Genomic DNA, 23,942 nt, shown 5'->3' with positions numbered 1-23,942 from the left:
TAGGGTTTTATTTCAGAATTAAATCCTGCCTTTCATTTGAATCTAGAAAGAGGATGGTTGCTGCCACTTATTTGTCTATAACTGACTATGGTGATGTTTTATACATGCATGCTTCGTCTCAAAGTTTATATGCACTGGACACTGACTGCATATCTTGGAGCTCGAGGTCCATTACTGGTTTTACAGTCCTCACTCACCATTGTGAATTGTATGAACGTGTTGGATGGCCTTCTCTATCAATGCGGAGACTTCAACATTAGCATATATTCATATACAAGGCTATTTTAGGTTTACTTCTCAATGATCACTTTTAAGAGGATGCTAACTGTCTTTGAGGCAGCCACATCTGGCTGTAGATGTTTTGCCTGATGTGTTATGGATTGTGGTTGACTTTAAAAGATTTGTTATTTCAGTTGTTTTATATTGTTATTATTTTAGTGTATCTGTGCCTGTATGTATGTACACTAAGTAGACATTCAAAAGGCCCTTTTTACCGCCGCGGCGGCGGTATAAAGTGCATTTGCAGCCTTTGACCGCTGAGTGGCGCTTTAACCACAAGTTATCAAACAAGCGTATCACAGCACATTTTCGCTAATAGACGTCAGTTTTGCCTCACTGATGTGTTAGATTTGATGGCTTCAGTCAGGGAAAATGAGTAGTATATATTCTACTGCTTATGTCATGATGATTTATGACTTTGACCTTTGACCTTTTGACAGGTTGAACTTCCGGTGACCTTATGATGGATGGTTTGAACTTCCGGAATGAGTTCAGGGGCTAACCTATGACCGTTTCCCACGCATCGATCATGTGGTTTTGACAGAAAGTTTTACCCTATTGACCTAGTTAGTACTAAATTATAGTTTTTGACGGCTAGTTTAAACGGTAAAGGAAACACTCCCCACGCATCGATCAAGTGGTTTTGACAGAAAGTTTTACCCTATTGACCTAGTTAGTTCTAAATCATGGTTTTAGGAAACCCTCCCGATGCATCGATCATGTGGTTTTGACAGAAGCTGTTTGAACTTTGTGTCAGTTAGCTTGTTTGAAGTTTGTGCCAGCTAACTTGTTTGAACTTTATCCCAGTTATTACGGCTTCTCCCCCCTCCCATCACATTCCTGAGCAGTGTATAAATGGGATCGGTGTGTTCTACGTTTATATATAAAACATCCTATAATTTATGTAATATTTATATAATTTATATAATATAATTAATTATCATGCTAAGGTTGAAAAACATTTCTGTTATTTCACATTCATATATAAAACATTATATCATTTATATAATATAATTAATTATCATGCTAAGGTTGAAAAACATTTTAGTTATTTCATATATGTGACATTTTAGTTATTTCACATTTATATATAAAACATTCTATAATTTATATAATATTTATATAATTTATATACTATAATAATTATCATGCTAAAGTTGAAAACATTTTAGTTATTTCACATTTATATATATATATATATATATATATATATATATATATATATATATATATATAAAACATTATATAATTTATATATAAAACATTATATAATTTACTAAAACAATTAAAGGTTTAAAACACATTTTAGTTATTTCATATATGAGACATTCAGTTATTTCACATTTATATATATAACATTCTATAATTTATATAATATAATTAATTAAAGGTTTAAAAAACATTTTAGTTATTTCATATATGTGACATTCAGTTATCTCACATTTATATATAAAACATTCTATAATTTATATAATAGAATTATCATGCTAAATTTGAAAAAGAAAAAACATTTAAGTTATTTCACATTTATATATAAAACATTCTATAATTTATATAATATAATTAATTAAAGGTTTAAAAAACATTTTAGTTATTTCATATATGTGACATTCAGTTATCTCACATTTATATATAAAACATTCTATAATTTATATAATAGAATTATCATGCTAAAGTTGAAAAAGAAAAAACATTTAAGTTATTTCACATTTATATATAAAACATTCTATAATTTATATAATATTTATATAATTTATATACTATAATAATTATCATGCTAAAGTTGAAAACATTTTAGTTATTTCACATTTATATATATATATATATATATATATATATATATATATATATATATATATATATATAAAACATTATATAATTTATATATAAAACATTATATAATTTACTAAAACAATTAAAGGTTTAAAACACATTTTAGTTATTTCATATATGAGACATTCAGTTATTTCACATTTATATATATAACATTCTATAATTTATATAATATAATTAATTAAAGGTTTAAAAAACATTTTAGTTATTTCATATATGTGACATTCAGTTATCTCACATTTATATATAAAACATTCTATAATTTATATAATAGAATTAGCATGCTAAAGTTGAAAAAGAAAAAACATTTAAGTTATTTCACATTTATATATAAAACATTCTATAATTTATATAATATAATAATTATCATGCTAAAGTTGAAAACATTTTAGTTATTTCATATATGTGACATTGTTATTTCACATATATATATATAAATTATTATATAATTTATATGATATAATTAATTATGCTAAGGTTGAAAAACATTTCAGCATTTTAGTGTGTGGTGGTACTGTAGGTGTACGGTTAAAATAAATAATTAAACAGCTTTTTGAAAAAGATATGATATAAAGATGGATATAAAAGGTTTTAAATATAATATAGAAAATGTTTTGCAACGATTAATGTGAAATGAATTTAACTGAATTGTGTCAACGACCGGGTTCCTCAATAGACCATATTCTTTGTTCTGTTTAATTATATATTTTTTCCCTGGTAAAATGTATATTTTTAGTGATGACTAAAACTAATGTAAATGTTTTGTTTTATATTGTTTGCAAATGTATAATGTGTTTATATTCATTAAAAGAAGAAAATAAGACTTGGAGACGAATGAATGTATGAGAGGGAGAGAGAGAGAGAGAGAGAGAGAGGGGTACAAGAGATGCTAGCCGCGCACCAACCGTAATTCATAGGTGAACCGTCAGAAAACTGTCAAAACACGGTACTCCTGCGTGAGATACGTTAGTTTTAATTAGCAATGGCTTTGAAGATATTGTGATTTTGTAGTAAATTCGGACGAGTGTGCACTGTAGCGTGCAGACGTAGACAGTGGGACACAGAGGGTCAGGATCAAAGCTGATATGAAAACAGCTTCTTCTGCCCCCTAAAAATGGATCTTGTTTTATCTGAAACAGTCGGTTTCGGTAAATTTTTTATAAACGTTTCATGTATAACCTTTTTAAAAGAACACAATGTTTTTCAACCTTATTTAAATTGATTTCAGATTATGTATATTATATAAAAGATAGAATATAAAGAACGGCATGTTTTATATATAAATGTGAAATAACTAAAATGTTTTCAACTTTAGCATGATAATTATTATATTATATCAATTATAGGCTGTTTTATATATAAATGTGAAATAACTGAAATGTTTTTCAACCTTAGCATAATTAATTATATCATATAAATTATATAATAATTTATATATATATATGTGAAATAACAATGTCACATATATGAAATAACTAAAATGTTTTCAACTTTAGCATGATAATTATTATATTATATAAATTATAGAATGTTTTATATATAAATGTGAAATAACTTAAATGTTTTTTCTTTTTCAACTTTAGCATGATAATTCTATTATATAAATTATAGAATGTTTTATATATAAATGTGAGATAACTGAATGTCACATATATGAAATAACTCAAATGTTTTTTAAACCTTTAATTAATTATATTATATAAATTATAGAATGTTTTATATATAAATGTGAAATAACTTAAATGTTTTTTCTTTTTCAACTTTAGCATGATAATTCTATTATATAAATTATAGAATGTTTTATATATAAATGTGAGATAACTGAATGTCACATATATGAAATAACTAAAATGTTTTTTAAACCTTTAATTAATTATATTATATAAATTATAGAATGTTATATATATAAATGTGAAATAACTGAATGTCTCATATATGAAATAACTAAAATGTGTTTTAAACCTTTAATTGTTTTAGTAAATTATATAATGTTTTATATATAAATTATATAATGTTTTATATATATATATATATATATATATATATATATATATATAAATGTGAAATAACTAAAATGTTTTCAACTTTAGCATGATAATTATTATAGTATATAAATTATATAAATATTATATAAATTATAGAATGTTTTATATATAAATGTGAAATAACTAAAATGTCACATATATGAAATAACTAAAATGTTTTTCAACCTTAGCATGATAATTAATTATATTATATAAATGATATAATGTTTTATATATGAATGTGAAATAACAGAAATGTTTTTCAACCTTAGCATGATAATTAATTATATTATATAAATTATATAAATATTACATAAATTATAGGATGTTTTATATATAAACGTAGAACACACCGATCCCATTTATACACTGCTCAGGAATGTGATGGGAGGGGGGAGAAGCCGTAATAACTGGGATAAAGTTCAAACAAGTTAGCTGGCACAAACTTCAAACAAGCTAACTGACACAAAGTTCAAACAGCTTCTGTCAAAACCACATGATCGATGCATCGGGAGGGTTTCCTAAAACCATGATTTAGAACTAACTAGGTCAATAGGGTAAAACTTTCTGTCAAAACCACTTGATCGATGCGTGGGGAGTGTTTCCTTTACCGTTTAAACTAGCCGTCAAAAACTATAATTTAGTACTAACTAGGTCAATAGGGTAAAACTTTCTGTCAAAACCACATGATCGATGCGTGGGAAACGGTCATAGGTTAGCCCCTGAACTCATTCCGGAAGTTCAAACCATCCATCATAAGGTCACCGGAAGTTCAACCTGTCAAAAGGTCAAAGGTCAAAGTCATAAATCATCATGACATAAGCAGTAGAATATATACTACTATTATTATTATTATTATTATTTTATTATTTACGCCAGATTCAGTTAGAGCTGGCCTGGTCTGAATTTCATTGTTAGCCCAGCTAGAATTTCAGTTCAGCTGCAGTAGAAATACTGATATATGTCAGTGATATATCTCAACCTTTTACTCTGTAATTATGTTAATTTATAGATATGCATTACAGTAAAAAGATTTTGTCTTTGTCTCCTTAGAATTACAACATAAAAGTTGCATTTCAAACTTTTGCCAATATAATTTTTTTTGCTTTGTTTTAAAAGAAAAAAACCCTTATGCTGTACATTTGCGCTGCAAAAAGTTTTAATAATAAGTAATGTTTCAATTGATTGTAAGCGTCAGTAAAGAGATTTAATGTTACAAAAGATTTAGATTCTAAATAAATGTTGTTCTTATGAACTTTCTATTCATCAGAGAATCCAGAAAAAATGTGTCTCAATTTCCTCAAAAATATTAAGCAGCACAGCTGTTTTTAACATTTATAATAGTAAGAATGTTTCTCAAGCAGCAAATCATTAGAATGATTTCTGAAGGATCATGTGACACTGAGGACTGGAGTAATGATGCTGAAATTTCAGATTTGCATCACAGGAATAAATTTTAAAATGTTAAAGTCCAAATTAATTGAAAATCTTGAGGTGAAGAAATATTAAGATGGTAGTGTAAGTAAGTTTAATCAAGTTTAGTTTGAAAAAGCTTAAAAGTAAATAAAACACAATTAGACAATATTTGAATGAAATAATAATAATTAGAAGAAACATATATTTGCAACAACTGGTGGAGAGTTGTATATCTGTGTGTGCAAATAAATGCTGCACACACACATCAGGTAATATTTGGTCAGTCATTCCCTTCGCCAAGGGAGCTCCAAACGCTTATACGAGACAGTAATGCCCTTCTACACGAGACTACACCCTTCTAAGAACACACTTCAAGGGCTCTGCCCCTTCAAAGAGAGTAGGGCATAGGGATGCACACATCCATTTGGAATTCACCTATTCTGTTTCAGTTGGAAATAGGTCACTATATTGAAATAAAGACAGCAGCCACTTCCAGTTCACGCAGACTTTAAAGACAATATTTCAAAATATGTGAAGTGAAGCGACATGTGGCCAAGTATAGTGACCCATACTCGGAATTTGTGCTCTGCCTTTAACCCATCCAAGTGCACACACAGCAGTGAACACACACACACCATGAACACACATCCAGAGCAGTGGGCAGCCGTATTGCTGCGGAACCTGGGGAGCAGCTGGGGGTTCGGTGTCTTGCTCAGGGGTCTCACCTCAGTCATGGTATTGAAGGTGGAATAGAACACTGTAATTCTCGGCTGGACCTGTCGGGTAACAAGACTGATTTTCTAGCCATTAGGCCATGACTGCCACTTCATATATTACTACAATTTTACAGTTTTACTGTATTTTTGATCAAATAAATAAGGTTTATGTTTAAAAGAAGAAATTTTGCCATTGGGGTAACTTAAAGATCGATTCTTATCCTGTATATTTTTAGTCAAAGAAAGATTTATTATTTAATATTTATAAGACACTGTGACAGTGTAATAAGAAAAATACTTGATGTGAATGAATACTGGACAATATTTCAATATCGATATATAACACAATATAATTTTTTCACTAAAGGTTACTATTGTGAATATTAATTTATTTGCACCGTTTTTATTTCTAAAATATTATAGTTTCATAGACTTGGCAATTTAATTTTTCAGAAGTTTAGGTACAGACATCCATTGTGGAATTATATTTTATAGACAGAAATTAAGAAATATATCTCTATATAAATTTAGGCCATTGTCTACTCCTACTCTGCAAGCAAGAATATATCCTATGTGATTTTACTTCTCAAGTAAATATATCTTGCTTTAAAGTAGTTTCGTTTTATAATTTTTTTTAAACAGTGTGAAGGGAATGATGCATCTTTTTGTCAGAAAGGGAAACAAATTTTAAGCAGAGACTGCCATGTTGCAGGTGTTCAGATTCATACACTGTATGTATGTGCTATGTCTCTGTCTTTGTTTGTCCATGTGCATTGGTGCGTATTTGTGTTTTTCCATGCGCAAGAGCATTTGTGTTTGTGCCTCTGTATGTCTATCCCACCGTGTTCAGAGCTGCACAGTCCATCTCCCTATGAGAAGTTTGTGCACTGAAGCTGTTTATAGATTCCTTGCAGACGTTGGTGTGATGTACAGCAATGAGGCGTCGCCAGATAAAATTGATAAATGGATATGGGTGGGTGATCATAATGGCAACAGTAAGAAATTGGATACTTGGCATTTCCAAATTTAATTTACTGTAGGCCCAGTGTTAGAGTGGTGTGCCACAACCCACTTTCTCGTGACAAGCACTTAATTATTTTCACCCATCCAAGGGTAGAGCCTGTTTCAACCATGGCTGGGAAACCGCTGCCCCACAATGGAGCTGGAGATCCTGGGATAGATTGAAAAATAATCGTGTTTCTGATGTAACTGCACAAATCATTAAAGAACAAGAAGCATGATTTTTAAAATGTTCCATCAGTCTGAATTATACATATTTCTTTTTCAATTAGATCCCCCCCCCCCCCCAAATAAAATACTGTATGATGTCTCAGACTCAGGATTTCATAATATTGCATATTTAAAAATGTGATGTAACAATCAAGTTGTGCTGTGGTTATTTTATGCATGATTTGTCCTTTTGGTCCCCTTGAGTCCAGCAGGATGTGTTCAGCCTTCCTCCATTCTCTCTTCTCTCTATCCCTTTACTGGGAATTCATTGTTGTTCGTTTAGGATTTCTAATCCTTGTGTGGGCAGCATGTGCTCTGAATTTCAGCTGAGACCTGCTCAAGGTCAAGTCATTTCTGAAATCATTTCCAATCAGAGTGATCCTGTCTTACGATATCACGTGACAACATCAAATAATGGCCAGCAGTCAACTGCAGCCTGAACTGTTTGAATGGGTGCCGTCCAGAATGAGGGTCCAAACAGCTGATTCAAACATCACAGTAATCCACACGACTCCAATCAATCAATTAACATCTTGTGAAGTGATAATCTTCATGCTAGTAAGAAAGAAATACATCAAGACATTAATACATCATTGATTTTCAACTTCAAACTGTCACTTCTTGCCAAAATAGCCCATAATTCATTATAATGTTTTTTTAACACCAGTGAAAAAGTCCATCCCCTGTTGTCCTCTCACATCAAAATCCACCAACATATTTGTTTAGCACTGTTTTGGACTGTTTTCTCTTGTAAACGGTGCTTCAACTGTGCATATTTCTCTCCTGATTCAAACGAGATGACTTTTTCGCTAGAGAAACCAATATTATTGATAAACGACTTGTATTTTAGCTGGAAGCAACAGTTCGAAGATAAAAACAAACTAACTCGTTTAAATCTTGGCTGGTCTGAGTTTGAGCAAATTTTTTTTTAGCAAATTTGCATTTGTAGGTGAACATTTCCTTTAAAGATGGCTCACAAATGATGCAGAAAGTAATAATATGTCAGAACCTTCCAGATAATCTGCTAGTTTTGTGAAAAAATAAGGACAATTCTGACTATCCGACACCTAGGATGTGATTTAAAAATAAAAATAAAAATCTTTCTCGATTATGATATACAGTCTGGACATAAGATGTCCACAAAATGTTGGTTCTTTTTTCAAGCTTTTCAGTTTTCAAAAATATCTAAATTATGCAAAGGGTGTGAACGTGGCACTGGATATTATATAACCTTCTTTTATAAATCAATGAAAGATGTGTCATAAAGCATCACTTTTATGTGTTTATTTTTTTATGGATTTTCTTTGAAGATCTGCCAACATTCAGTATGAAAATAGGCAAAATTACAAAAAGCGCAAACACACCACTATTTCATTTTGATACCTTCTGGGTAATGATCTTTATGTTGATCAAAATTTTGTACAGTATAGACTTGTGCTAAAAATAGGTTCCCTTAAAAATCAATTAAGTGCTAATTAAATGCTATTTACAGCTTACACACACCTTGAGAGTGACATTCTGCTAAATTAAAAAAATGAGGTTACTTTGATCAGTTAAAATGGGCTACTCATTCTTTAAATACTCTTGCTTAACACATAAACCATTTTTACTAATATCATAAACTCACTCCAAGCTGAAGGCTGTATGTACACACGCATGTACAGCGGACTGATGTATAATTTATGAAGTCTTCCTGTGAAGACGACAGTAGGCAGATCATTAGTGTTGGGTTACGACTTCATCTCTAACTTTTCTGTAATACTGATGATGTTTGACAACCAGCATCTCTCATTCTGTCTGAAATATTTAATATTCATCTGAAGATTATTCCCAATTATTACCTTTCCAGCTCTGATTTCTTCTTAGATCCCAGACAGTTTTTCCTCAGAATCTTTTTAATCTAAATAAAGGGGGGATCTTTAAGAACAGAACCAAAACTATGGCTTGCTCAATTTCCTGCAGCTGCATATTTTGATGTTTTGGAAGGATGTTTAGGCAGACATTTTCCAAGGCCATATTTTCAGTTGTAAATATCACGAGGGCTTCTAAATGATAAAGATACATAAATTTTAACCTAAAACCAAATTATATATGACCGGTCAGCAGTTGGTACTGTAGCTGTGTTGTCAGCAGAGTTCTGCTTAAATGCACAGATTGAATTACGCCCCGCTGAATAAGTCTGTTACAGCCCAACTAAAGGCTTCATTTACTTCATAAAGATTTTACTCTGCTGCATCTCTTTCCAGCAGGGCCGTGCAGAGACCTTTGGAGGGGCAGGTGCTCAAAGTATAAGAGGGGCACATGGAACAAGGCTTTAAATAGCGCGGTTCAAAATAGCAATACAGCAATATATTGTGATGCATTCCTTGCCGATTCGCGAATCGATATGGATGATTATGTATTGATATGGCAGCAAATGCTGTGATGCCGTTTTGAAAAAGAAACCGATTAGAAAAGACAATTTTAAGTTTAAAAGTAAAAAAAAAAATTCTTTCCACGTAATAATAACTCTGGGATTAGAAACTGAAATATCTTAAATTGTCCCCATCTGATCTGTCACTTGTGCCTCTACATTTCCCTCATTTTCTTCCTCTATCTCCATCTCCTCATCTGATCTATTACTTTCCACTCTCTGTCCATCTAGGAACAAGGCACAATCTACTATTTCAGCATCAATCTTTTATTTAACCATCATTACTACTCTTGCACCTAATTAATAAGTCCACCTTAAATATTGATACAAAACATTAAACAACTGATACACTGGAATATAGTGATTAATATTATTATTACTGTTGTAGTTGTTGTTGTCTAAAATTGAACACCTTTGCAATGTTAACAAATGACAGGCTACATGTGTTATTCATCTCCTTGACACTGCAATTTGATGGCAGGTCAGGTATATTATTCATTTTATATTGACATTGATATTTTTAAGTTTATTTCCAGAGAGATTTTGAGTTTACAGGCTAAAGTGGTCTTGCTGTTGTAAACACTGTTGTTATTGTAGGAAAAAAAATATTTGTGTCACATTTAAAATATAGTTATATTTTAATTCATTTCTGAATTGTTTTTATTTTCATAATGATAATTCAGAGAATGAGAAAATCTGAAAAAGCTTTACCAGTGTTGTGATAATTATTTTTAAGGCACTCTACATGTTAAAAAAATAAATAAATACTGTAATATAATAATAGTTTAGTCAAATAACATAAGACCAGACCCCTCGATCAGGGGTGTCTGACATGTGTGGTGAACATGACAATCAAAGGAATCTCATATGTTAATGGGATGAATGGGATGAAAAATGGGATAAAAAATGGGATGAAGATATTTTAAGACAATACATTATGTAATAGATGAGTAAAGCATTGAAAAAAATGATAAAAAATATCAATATAATCAAATAGATTGTTTTATTTCTGGATTGTCCTGCATCAACAGCAAAACATTTTGCGGTGTATAATTTTTAATGCTTGTTTTTTATTAACCATCCTAATTTAACATATTAAATATAATTAAGATTTTTTACAAAAGATGTAATAATTGAAAATAATTTGATATGTCTTTGTTCATTGATGCTCGTCTGTCACTCTAAATGGATTTTCCATTTAAGTTTCCTAATAGTGTTCAAAGGACAGTAACATGCACTATTGTTAGTTTTTATGACAAGTGTGTTTGACAGGAGATTTTTCAGGTATGATTTTGGTCTTATGTTATGGGAGAACAAGAACTTTGGACCCTTGATATTCAGCTTGCTGTGATTTATGGCATTCTGCAGACCTCGCCACACAATGATCCTTGTCTCTGCATGCAGCAATATCCTGTGCAATATCATTAAGAGAGAGAAGGAAGTTGCTTAAGATTTCATTTTACTGCTATGACATTTATTGGGAAGGAAAAGGTTTTTGGCGTTAATATAGAATAGCTTTGCAATGTTGCAGCCCAGATTTCACTGTTTCTTTAAGAAACGCTTGAAGGTCAGAGGAAACCAGCCCCTTTCTCAGGCATAGAAATGTTCAATTGTCTCACCCCAGCCAAGAGTACTCTTCAGTCTCATCTTATTTGTGGCGCGATGTGGATTTCAATCATGGAACGATCCATTTTCATTACTTATTAAAATTGATCCATGCAAACCAAAGGTGATGTAGAGAGCACGTCCTCGGGGAACAATCGTAGCTCTCAAGCCTCATAAAATCAAAATCTATGGGTTATATATGGATGTTGATCTGTATTGGAGTTTAAAAAACTCTGTTATGATGGTACTACTGACCATCCGGTATCCAAATGAAAATATAATGATCCACCATTTACCTTGACGAACCAAAGAATTTAGAAAAACATATAAATGTTTAAATATTATTAGTTTTTTTGTGGTGTTTGTTACTTTTCTACCTACAGCACAACACCTTTTCTTTTAGAAAGGCGGATTTATTTTGCACACAGCTCTTGTTTGGGGTCATGTTCTGGATGTTGGTCTTGGAGGTCTTGAATTCATGTGGTGTTTCAGTGAGCTGACTGGCTCCTCCTTCATGTGACTCCACTCTGTATTATACATGCGGTATGTGTTCTGGATGCAGATAACAAATAAATGGAAGTCACCAGCAGAATGTATACAATAGGAAATAAGGGGAAATCAGTTTTATATCTTGTGGTAATTAGTGTAAATATTTTTTTTTATGGAAAAAGTAATATATGGAAGGATATGGCCTATAAACTCTACAGCTGTTGTTCGTAAAAACATTTGAGTTTAAATAATGCACAGACTGGTAAATAAAATATTTCCATGAGTGAGCTTCTCACTGTAGTCAACCTATAGGAAGAAACAAGGAGACAAATGGTCAGGAAAGGTTATGTGGAGGGCTGAAGGTGATGAAACAGTGTTGGTGAGAACTGTAAGGTGAGTCAGAGACAGATTCAGTGTTATGAAGGATACAATCAAGTTTCAGTTCTCTGCTGTTTTTAACTGGCAGCCTTGTAGCCAGTGTTGGGGAGTAACTAGTTACATGTAACAGCGTTACGTAATTTAATTACAAAATTATTGTAACTGTAATTAGTTACAGTTACTAAGAAAAAATGAGTAATTAAATTACAGTTACTTATGAAATTTTGAACGATTACAAAGTGGATTACATTTGAATATTTACACACATCCACATACAGATTTAACTGATTTCTTTCCCAAATTGCACTGACTATTCTGAGACATACCGCCCTAATAATTTCCGGGATGCGGAAACACAAGTCTAGTTTGTAGAATCCAGTCATAAAAACGAAATGCCTAACGCGGACGGAATATGCCACATTTTGGATGACTAAATCAAAAGTAGGTCACTTGAATCAAAACATGACATGGACTAGTGTCTGTGAATATTAAGCCCCAAAAATGCAATATATGACTCCTGCACGTTCTGCGTGTCTGTGGAAATCAGGCGCGGACTGGACATCGGGAGAACCGGGACAATTCCCTGTGGCCTGGCAGCCGATTTTGCCCGCTATTTTAATATCATTATTTTATAATAGCCTGCCGAATGTACTAAAGCGATCATTTGCGAATCCGCCATTTGATAATTAAATCTCTAATAAATCATGAAGTGTTAGTCATGACTCGCGCGCTCTCCGCGCCTCCGCCAAACGGTTTGGATCAGACTCAGAGTAATCAATGCGAGAGAGAGAGTGGACTGTGGAAGCGCACAGCTGGAGCAGAGAAGCAGAACTACTGTTCAGGGTTTCAGGTCAGTTTCATCTGTAAAGATGCTTTTTTGTCTTTGTTTTTTTATTTATTTAATCAAGCAGCAGCACGTTGCTCATCAGTCATCACTCAAAATAGGCTACTATATAAAGGACATCATTATTATCTGTAGTAATGTTACAGTAGTAATTTAGCTGAAAAACAATCAGATTTTTTTTATAGGTTTAGGGGGAGCTACGGACAGACAACAACACAACCCTTACGAAAATTAACGTTTTAATATATTACTATAAATCCAGAGAAAATAGTTACTATTGTGCAACTGTGGTAACCAAAAATGTAAAATGATTTTACAAATTGAGTTATTTAAAAATAAATACAAATCCATTTGCAAAAAACAAAACAAAACAAGGTTATTGTATATAGGCTAAAAAAAGCATGGTCAATTTTTATAAGGAAAACATGACTCGTGTACAGTATTACGATTTTTCTATAAAGATATTGTAGTATTGTAGAGTATTGTATTGTAAAGTATAGTTTTGTTCAATCTTGAGTATTTAAGTCATGAGAGAGATGGATAACAGGGCAAAATAAAGAGACTGAAGAGAAAAATGGAAGTGAAGGTGCAGTTCAGGAGAGAACTTTTAATTATTTTGCATGTCCCCAAATTAAAGATTTAAACCTTTTTTTATCTCAGGTCCATACCAAAAATAGTTTTGTCCATGAATTTGTTTATATGAGTTTGAATTTTCCAGTCTGAATTTTTTCCCAGTCCGCCCCTCCTGTAAATTAAGGGCAAAGACATGGTTTGATTTACTACACATAGGCCTACTGAAGCTCGCAGTGTTTTCAACCTCTGCTGCCTCAATATAGGAGTACACGAGCACATAAACATAATTTCTAGAACTGTTCTGTGTCACTTCATGTGCATTTGACTTATTTTGAGAAAACTATCATATCATATACAAAGAGACAGCAGTTTAAAAGAAACACCAATGTTTAGGATTTTATTACACAGAATACGTCACATGCTTATTAGATAACTGTATTTAAGTTGATGTATATGCTTTTATTTATTATTCTTTAATTTTCACAAATTTAGAAAAGTAATCAAAAAGTACTCAAAAGTAATTAGTTACATTACTTTAATAAAGTAATTGAAAAAGTTACACTACTATTACATTTTAAACAGGGTAACTTGTAATCTGTAACCTATTACATTTCCAAAGTAACCTTCCCAACACTGGTTGTAGCTTTCTAAAAAGTAGTTCACCTAGAAAATTTCAACTCTGCTTCGAACATGTATGGATTTCTTTCATGGACCTCAAAAAGCAGTTTAGCAGGATGTCCGAGATACTTTTCTCCACACAATGGGGAGAGATGCTCTCAATCTCCAAAAATTACACCATAGAAGTATCAAAAAAAGGGTTGTACACTGTATTCCAAGTCTTTTGAAGTGATATGATACCTTAGCATGAGGAACAGATTGAAACTTAACACGCAATATATGTACATGACCTCAATCATTTTTGGGGATGCAATATATCGCTCATTATATTTACTTCAAAATGAGTGTTTTGTACATTTCACTTGTACCTGTGTCTTTTGGAGTTTCTTGTACACAACCTGGTGTAGTCGACCTAGGTGTTAGTTAAAAAAAAAAATGCTTCTACAAAAAAAGTTTCATCTGCAGATATGATCTTATGGCATTTTTCATCTTTTTTTTTTTTGGTAAGAATTGAAGTGAAATATAACTGCAATTTAAAAATGACAGTTTTTTTTTTTATATATATTAAAATGTAATTTATTCATGTGATGGAAAAGCTGACTTTTCAGCATCATAACTCCAGTCTTCAGTGTCACATGATCCTCCAGAAATCATTCTTAGATGCTGATTTGATGCCCAAGAAACTTAATATTATCAATGTTGAAAATGTTGCACTGCTTAATATCTTTGTAGGAAATGTGATAGTTTCTTATTTCAGGATTCTCTGATGAATAGAAAGTTCAAAAGAACAGCATATATTTGAAACAGAAATCTTTTATAACATTATAGATATCTTTGTTGTCACCTTTGATCAATTTAATACACCCTTGTTCAATATAAGTATTAAATGTAAAAATAAAAAATTCTTACTGACCCGAAACTGTTGAACGTAGTGCATATGTACCAAATTGAGAGTTTGCAATTTGAAATCAAATCAGAAAAATTTGATACTCAACTTAATGCTATAAATGTCCAGTAAATATGTATTAAAGTAAACATTAGCTTGAAGTGGGCTGAAAGACAGTACCAATGTCAAGACAAACTCCCAGCGCTCAGGTCTAGGAGCTCGGTAAGTCAATTAAGAAGTCAGTACCTGACAACACGAGGTGAAGGAAGGTGGGACATAAATGTTAATCAAGCTAATGAAGTTCTGGAAAGAGTGCACACACACACAAACACAGCACAACAGCTAACAACAGAAGGCTCTGCCACCAGGGGGCCTGCTGCTACACAACAGGAGTAAACAACTACAATAAATGAGTCTCATTTATTGTCAAACAAATGCAGCCTTGACGAGCATAAAATACTTTATAAAACATAAAAGAAAATCTTACTGACCACAAACTTTTGAATGTTAGTGCTTTATCAAAAATAAAGACTCACGTTTCTGTTTTAATTCTGAGTTCTGTTTATTAATGAAAACACATTTTTGTGAGGTACTAGTCAACATATTTTTCTTTGTTGCAAATATTGAAGAGAGTATAAAGTTTTGAACCTGCAACATTAAAGGTGATACCTCTTTTATGTTATTACTTACTTTTTGATTTAAATTCCTGCAGCCATGCAGCAAATACTTCCAAAGCAAAGTGAAATTCTTTCTCAGTTCTGAGTTTTAAAGCTGTTTGAAAGAATCCACATATACACACTTGCAATACATCTTAACACACGAGAGTCAACTCGTACACAGACACATACCTGCAGCCTTTCTTCATTCTTCTAAACACATCTTGCCTTGTTAGCTGATAGAAGCTGTTTTCTTGCTATATCTTTGCGTATATATTAGACAGTAGAAACTGAGCATCCCAAATGGCCTCGAGTAGAGCTTGTATTTCAACGTGAATTTAACTCATCTCTAATGTACTGTAACTAACGAGTCTAACAAGGTTAGATCAGTTGTGTGAAAATGATGGGAGATTTTTACAGTGCATTAAGTCTTATGAAGAGGACTAATATAAGGAAACCACATATATTAGATCACCACAGCTCACACATACTGTACAGTGTGCAAGTGAAGAGGCTGACAGCTGTGTACTGTACCACTAAATTTAGCCTCATTATTGGTCTCAGTGGTTGGACACATGATACCTTGCTGCCCTCCAACTGTTAAACAAGAGTGCAATGTAGTAATATCTAGTGATATCTAGAAAGTAAGGAATGCAATGATGAAATGCCGATAGTGACATTAACTGGACCATGCTAACCAGCCAAACCTTGACCCCTCGGCTGCTATTTGAGCATAAACCGCGCTTCTCTGTCTCTGTCAAATAAATAACATCTCATTCTGCTGGTGACTGTTGCCATGTTTATGACATATTGATTTGATTTTGTGGAAAGCTGCACTGTGATAAACAAAGAGCTCCTGCATTAGATGTGACAGAACCTCTTCTTGGTTTTGTTGTTGTCTGCCTCTTCAGATGTCTGTTGTATACTTTAAATGTATACAGCTGCACTCAAGCATCAGTGAAGGAGTATCTTCATGCATATCAATAGTATGTGGCATAAAACAACTCAACAAGAGGGTATTTTGTTTCATATGATGTTTGGGAAATTTCTCTTTAAAAGTACTTACAGTATATTATAGCACTTTTTTCTAAAAGTGACTAATTTTCAGAAACTTTACAAGTTCTTATTGTTAACTTAACTATAAAATTTTTCACCACATTGAAATGAAGGTGAAATAAGATACATAGTAATCTACAGTATATATAAATATTTTTACAAATTTATGTAAATTAGAAATGTTGCAAATAACAAATGTTTTAGATGAAAATGCATTTGTTTAATAATTAAAATTACTGAAAAATAAACTGAAATAAAAAAATAAAATTACTATTTTCCATTAATCCATTTTATAATATAGTTAACATGTAAACTCCTTTGTAAGACTAGATTTTTACTTTGTCAGATTACTATTTTTAGGATTTCATGTTCTAATAAAATATCCTTGAAATTTTGCCATGTAATTATTAATTTTAGTTTTTTTTTTGTTAGTTTTAACTAAATTAAAATGGAAAACTAAGTAAAACTAAAATGACGTCTAATTTTAATTATCGAAAACAGCATTTTACTTGATAAGAAAGTGGAAAATGACACCAAATTTTTCAACATTTCTTCATTTGAGATATTCCTAGAAAGAAAACCACCCTGCATATTACATCCAAAAAGTCATTTGTTTACATTACAAGTAGCATGCTACAATGGCCCTCATCACTCTTTTTTTCAGTTTCTTTTATAAAAACATAACTTTACTAAGGACAAGCGGCTACTACAGTGTTCAAGTAGATCAGAAGGGGATGGGACCCTTGTTCCATGTTCCTGCTCTCTTCCCAGGATTTGAGTTATTCATAAGCTGTGAAGTCATGGGGAGCGAGGCTGTCTGCAGTGCTCCATTACTGCCAGCTCCCACCGTGCAGCAGCGTCGCTCTCCTGCTTCATCTCATGTTGTTTAGTTCGGCCGTCTCTGACGAGACTCTGATCTAATAGACCTGAGTGATCTGCCAGCAGCAGCAGGAGGGAGACGCACAGAGGCAAAGACATTAGCTGTTTACAGGGATCATCTGTTATCTTTCACACAATCTCTCCTGCCTTCGCCTTTCCTCCCGGTCTCACCTCCTCCCACTCAGAGAGATCTTGCAGACCCATAGAGCGTGAAGAGAATTGCTTGCAGTTAGGTCAATGCACAAGTCTGTGCATCCGTGCAAGATCATACTATCTTTTCATCTTATCTTTCATACTGTGCTGCTTGATATTCATTTTATTATTATTACTTTACAACAGAAAGTTGAGGCCTCCGAATTGTAGCAATTTCATTTGTAAAGTGAGCAATACTAAGGAATAATAAGCTGTGCCACTTTTTACTTTTTAGTTAAATGAGATGTCTGCACCCTACAGAGATTCCAAACATCTATTAAACAGCTATAAAAATAAGACTTTTCAAAGAAATGAATAGTTGGGAAGTCTTTATACAATTTACATTTAAAATAAAAATATGAACAGAAATGATAAAAAAATAATAATTATCCTATTTTGATCACTTTTTGGTGTACATTATTTGCATTTTCATAAACCATGAAAATGTACTTTGACATGCAAAAAAACTGCATAAAAAAAGATGAAGATGTTTCTTATGTGCATCTCTCAGTTATAGGCATGAATGGGTCCTTGGATACTTGACCTAAATTATACACAATGTTTGCTAGATTAAAAGGGCAACTGTATGTGGGGAGCCTAGTATACACTAACATACGACAACACACAGTATTGTGGCCAGATTAAATATGATGCATTATGACACAAATTGATTCTATTAATTTATGAATAAAAGAGAAGAAACACCATGAATATTTAGCAAATTCTCTTTAAAATGTATACTCTCTATATGTAACTACAATTTAACTATATGATTTCCTCACTGCAGGGAACTTCCACATCAGATTAAAGATGTATGTTTATGCACCAGTGCAATAAACTATTGTTTTCAAGAACTTTGAGAAGACAAATTTAACTTTTTTTAATTTGAATGCTTTTTGCAACCCATTTTACTTATGTACTGTCATGGATTTTCGAATAACACAGAATATCAAACAGGACTAATGTAGGTCAGGAACTGATTGATTTTTAATTATATTGTCAATTTCAAGGTCAATAAAAAGACAAATGTTCCAGGTTTACTGAAAAATGACTTGTTCAGTCAGTCGGTGGTGAACTCAATAACGGTTCTGAATGATTCATTTTAGTGAGTCTGATTCAAACCATTAACTTTTGAGTCTGACTGACTGACTCATATGAACTGATGCTTCCATGAAGAAACTTTAACATACACAACATTTACATTGTAAAAAGGTTCTTTAAAGTGGGAAATGGTTCTTGAGATTGTTGATTTTTTTATTTAATGTATGAACAGATTACAGCTGCAGAGTCTGATTCAGTATGACTCAGGCCATCTTCTAATCTCATTCCCCATTAAGAAGGCATACACTTCAGACTTTTCCCATAGTGAATACTAACGGATATGTTTCTGAATATCTTTGGACACACACTTCTGTTCATTCACAATAACCTTTGATGTCAAGATGATGTTTGTCATGCTGCTGGGAGACCATCTGGAGCTGCTGCAAGCAGTGGCACATAAACATTAGCAGTCGACCACAGGAGTCAACCTCCCTCCGTCCACCCAGCCTTTCTCTAAACTCTGTCTATGTAAGAGGTGGAAAACACCAGCAAGGACACCACTTCACTGAGCCATATGCTCCTTTATTTCAGCGTATTAGGGCGGACTAAGGCTTTAAGTATAACTTATTGTTGGTTGCAGTTTGAATGTAAGCAGCTCAATGAAAATTCCTGAACCCAGAAGTTCACTTTCATGGTACATGGGTTGTAAAAATGTATAAGATTGAAATGTCATATTAACGATCCCTCTCTTTCTTTTCCCTCAGGTGCAAAGGTCATATTCTCCCAAGTACAGGCAATAAGAAAGGTAACGCTATCCATCTGAACGATCACAGGCTTTTACGCAAGTGCCTGCTTCACTTCAAGTGCAGTGGCTGCTGGAATTATTGTGCACGAGCACCACTTGGTGGCTGCCATTGGAGAGACAAGATTTTAAAACCCCAACCTTCCCTTCTATTTATAGAGTCCCTAAAATATTTAGGGCCTGTACTATACATCTTTTTAAACTCTACTAAACTCTTCAAATGCACGTTTAACAACCTCACTAGTTTATTGAATTAACAATGATTTGCCTTTTTTAAAGGCACAATATGTAAGTTTTCGCCGCTAATTTTAGTCACATTTCCAAAGCAATATCAAAGGCGAAGAATAGTGAAAGATGGGAAATGTCGTTTTCACCATCCAGAGATATCTGAATTATGAACACGGATGTAATGAATTCATTTTTTTATAACCTTCCAAAGTTATTCAAACAGCAAAGAGAGCGAACTTAATGTAATATTTTTGAACACTTAATTGTATGTTAATTGAAATTGAAAGATAATGTATATATTAAATATATATTAAATGCAATTAGATCAACTCGAGAGTTCTTTCAATAATTTATTTTTAACTAAAATATACTTTAATGTCATTTCTATTGATACTTGTGTATCATGTATTTACACATTTGCAATGAAGTTGAATTAAAACAATTATACTCAAGTACTTTGCATGTGCTTTAATGTTTTAACCTCAAAATAAGTGTACTCCTTTAAAGCATGAAAATTATTATTAAAACAATGATGTTTTTTTAAAGTAAAAGTTATTACAAAGTCTACTTTTTTAAAATCCACTTAAGTGTGTTAAGAAACACAGTGATGAAAATGCACTTTCTAAATAAACTTAAGTGGCCTTTTATTTAATTAATATATATATTATATATATATATATATATATATATTTTTTTTTTTTTTTTACTTTTAGGATTTGAAGTACACTACAAATGCACATTCAGTACAATTATGCGCACTGCTTTTTCACAAGGCTGTGCCTAAATAAAAATAAACTATTATTGATGCTGACAGTACTCTTATTCTCTAAATTGCAGGAACCATGTCCTTATTGTCCTGACAATGACAAAGAATCTGATCCAGCAGAGGACAGCTTTCCTAGACCTGTGCAACCGGTGCAGCTTCCAGTCTTCCCATGGGTCCAGCATTCCTCTCTAATCAACCCCAGAGACATCCCTGCTGCCCATGTCACAAAGAGCCACCGTAAACTCCTCCTCAAGAGTGGCTCACTTGTCCAGCAGCTTAATGCTGACCCTCCTGGCCTGATCAAGGAGAACCCAGAGCGAAGGACCCAGGTGCAGCAATCCCGTCAGAGACTTATGAGGGAGGTCTGTGCCAAATACACAAGCGGAACCACCAAACAGACTATAACCCGCATGCATGTGTCCCGTATCTTTGTGGAGGACAAGCACAAACTCCTCTACTGTGAGGTGCCCAAGGCGGGCTGCTCCAACTGGAAGAGGGTGCTCATGGTGCTTCAAGGTCTCGCTTCTTCCACTGAAGAGATTCAACATGACGAGGTGCATTATGGGAATCATCTTAAGCGTCTAGACTCATTTGATCAAAAGGGCATCATTCATCGTCTGAAGAACTACACCAAAGTCCTCTTCCTGAGGGAACCTTTCGAAAGGCTAGTGTCAGCTTTTCGGGACAAGTTTGAAAGTCCAAACTCATACTACCACCCAGTGTTTGGAAAACCCATCATCTCAAAATACCGCAGCAATGCGACACAGTATGCCTTACGCACGGGAGCCGGTGTGACCTTCAAGGAATTCATGCAGTATTTGTTAGATGTGCATCGGCCGGTTGGCATGGACATCCACTGGGAGCCCGTAGGACATCTTTGCAGCCCTTGCCTACTGGACTATGATTTCATTGGGAAATTTGAGACTCTGGAGGAAGAAGCCAATTTCCTTTTGAGAAGCATCAGTGCTCCTAGCAATTTAACATTCCCTAGTTTTAAAGACAGGAACCCTAATGCAGAAAGGACATCTTTGGAAATCACAAGAAGATATTTTTCACAACTAAACGTGACAGAGAGACAAAGGGCGTATGACTTTTACTACATGGACTATCTGATGTTCAACTACTCCAAACCGTTTAAAGATTTACACTGAGGCTTTTACAGAAATCTCATGAACTTTCTGTTGGCCTGGTGTTTACATTTATGTCCTAGTGAGGTAATTTTATTACTTTAAAGATATTCTGTTTATTGGTTAACAAATTTCGATCTGAAATATTAATCACACTCTATATTTATCTCTGCAGGCTGGTCCTTGCGGTTATCTTGTTATTTCCAAAATGTATTCAATTCTATTCAATAAAAAAACCCTTAATGGAATAATCTCCACAAAAATGAAAAAATTGGACATGATGTACTCACTCTTCATGTCGTTCCAAACCTCATTGAACAAATAACAAAATATTTTGAAGAATGTTGCAGCTGCTTTTCTAAATGCAACGACAGTCAATAGGGTCATTTTTCAGAATATCTTCTTTTGTGTTTCACAGGTTTGGAATGACGTGAAGGTGAGTAAATGTCCGAATTTTCATTTTTGGGTGAACTGTCCCTTTGTTGGTTGTGTGATTTGTTTTCTCAGACTGCCGAGAATGAATAGCCTGTACTAAGAGTGTCTAAAATGTAGCATAATGTTTAGTGTCAAAGGAAAGGGATTTTAGCTGTGAGTATTTTCAATGATTTGCTACACCCTTGCCTTATTTTCACTTTTCTCATATTACAACATTTTCTGTAAATCAATAAATGTAAGCACAATATTTTAATGTTATTTAGATGACATCTCTGTGTTATTACCTTCTTTATTGTTATAATGGCAAATCAAAAATCAATCAAGTCATTTCTAGGTCTCGGTGGCCAGAAGACGTACAGAAATCTCATAACCTTGTTCGCCTTTTGTTTGAAGGTTAGTTCCATATTTTTTTTTTGTTATCTAACTTTTTTTTTCTTGTTGGAGGCATCAAGATAATATGTAGTTACATACATATTTTAAAATGAGTTCATACAGTATATATATGTGTGTGTGTGTGTGTGTGTGTGTGTGTGTGTATTATTTTTCTGCCACTTTATCCCAGTATTGGAAACAAAAGCACCCCCCCCCCCCCACTTGCAGCAGTCAAAACTGCTGTTGATCTTTACATCTTGTCCTCCCACTCCAATAAGTCCTCTGCCGCCTGGAGCAACTGCGGTTTTTTAGCTCCACCCCCTCGTTACCCCCTCCTTATCTGACAGGGCCTGGGGCTTTGACATCCTGTTCTCTCTCACAATCTACAGACTCAAAGGGCACATCAAATCAGCTACCATTTGTCACGTGGAAGACAGAACAAAGAAAATCCTCATTTTTCTTTCTTCAGCACCAAAACCATATTTAAAAAGGAGGAGGGCAAGAGAAAAATTAGTCTCTCCATATGATTGGGTTTTGGAATGGAAGGAGCTGGAGGCAAGAGAACTAACTTTTAGAAATTAAGTTATTACAAAAAGACTCTTGGAAATCTAATTACCAAAAGAAGTGTAGACAAAATGCAACAGCAATCAAAAATGTTCAAAGTCGTTTCAGGTGAGAAGGTGAGATGTTTGGCGTTGCATACCATGTCCAGCAGATGGCGCTGTGGTTTAATGAGGGACACAGGCATCAATAGGCTATGTAGACTTATTTATGAATTCATGAATGTTGCACAGGAATTACAGCTGTCTCTCAACAGTGGCTAAAGCTTCCAAATTTCTAATCATTTATCATACTTGAAATACATATACATAAAAAATGATATTAAATAATATCATTCAACTTTTAACACTATAATTTAAATACTATTAGTGGTTATGAATTAACAATGTTAATTTTAATGTTAATAAAGTCCTACGGATGACTGGGACTAATTCATGCGAAGTGTGAAAGTTTTAGATTTTTGCTATTGATTACCTGTCCTGGCCGCTTTTGTTTTACTGTCTTCGGGCTGTTTTATTTGACT

At 33.1% G+C, this 23,942-nt stretch overlaps 1 protein-coding gene across 2 annotated transcripts in view; it reads left to right on the top strand.

The window, feature by feature from the left end:
• LOC132133270 (carbohydrate sulfotransferase 8-like) overlaps window positions 1-22,744 on the top strand; it is a 95,305-nt gene extending 72,561 nt beyond the window's left edge. For both annotated transcript variants that reach the window (XM_059546075.1, XM_059546077.1), the window contains exons 3-4: window positions 19,893-19,933; window positions 20,996-22,744. In XM_059546075.1, the coding sequence (XP_059402058.1) occupies window positions 19,893-19,933; window positions 20,996-22,075 (1,121 nt within the window). In that variant the 3' untranslated portion in view covers window positions 22,076-22,744. The remainder of the gene's footprint in view (window positions 1-19,892; window positions 19,934-20,995) is intronic.
• The last annotated feature ends 1,198 nt before the right edge of the window (window positions 22,745-23,942 follow it).

Source organism: Carassius carassius, chromosome 50 (assembly GCF_963082965.1).
Source record: "Carassius carassius chromosome 50, fCarCar2.1, whole genome shotgun sequence".
Taxonomy (NCBI): domain Eukaryota; kingdom Metazoa; phylum Chordata; class Actinopteri; order Cypriniformes; family Cyprinidae; genus Carassius; species Carassius carassius.
The sequence above is the reverse complement of the archived record's forward strand: the minus strand, read 5'-3'. Positions and strand labels throughout refer to the sequence as shown.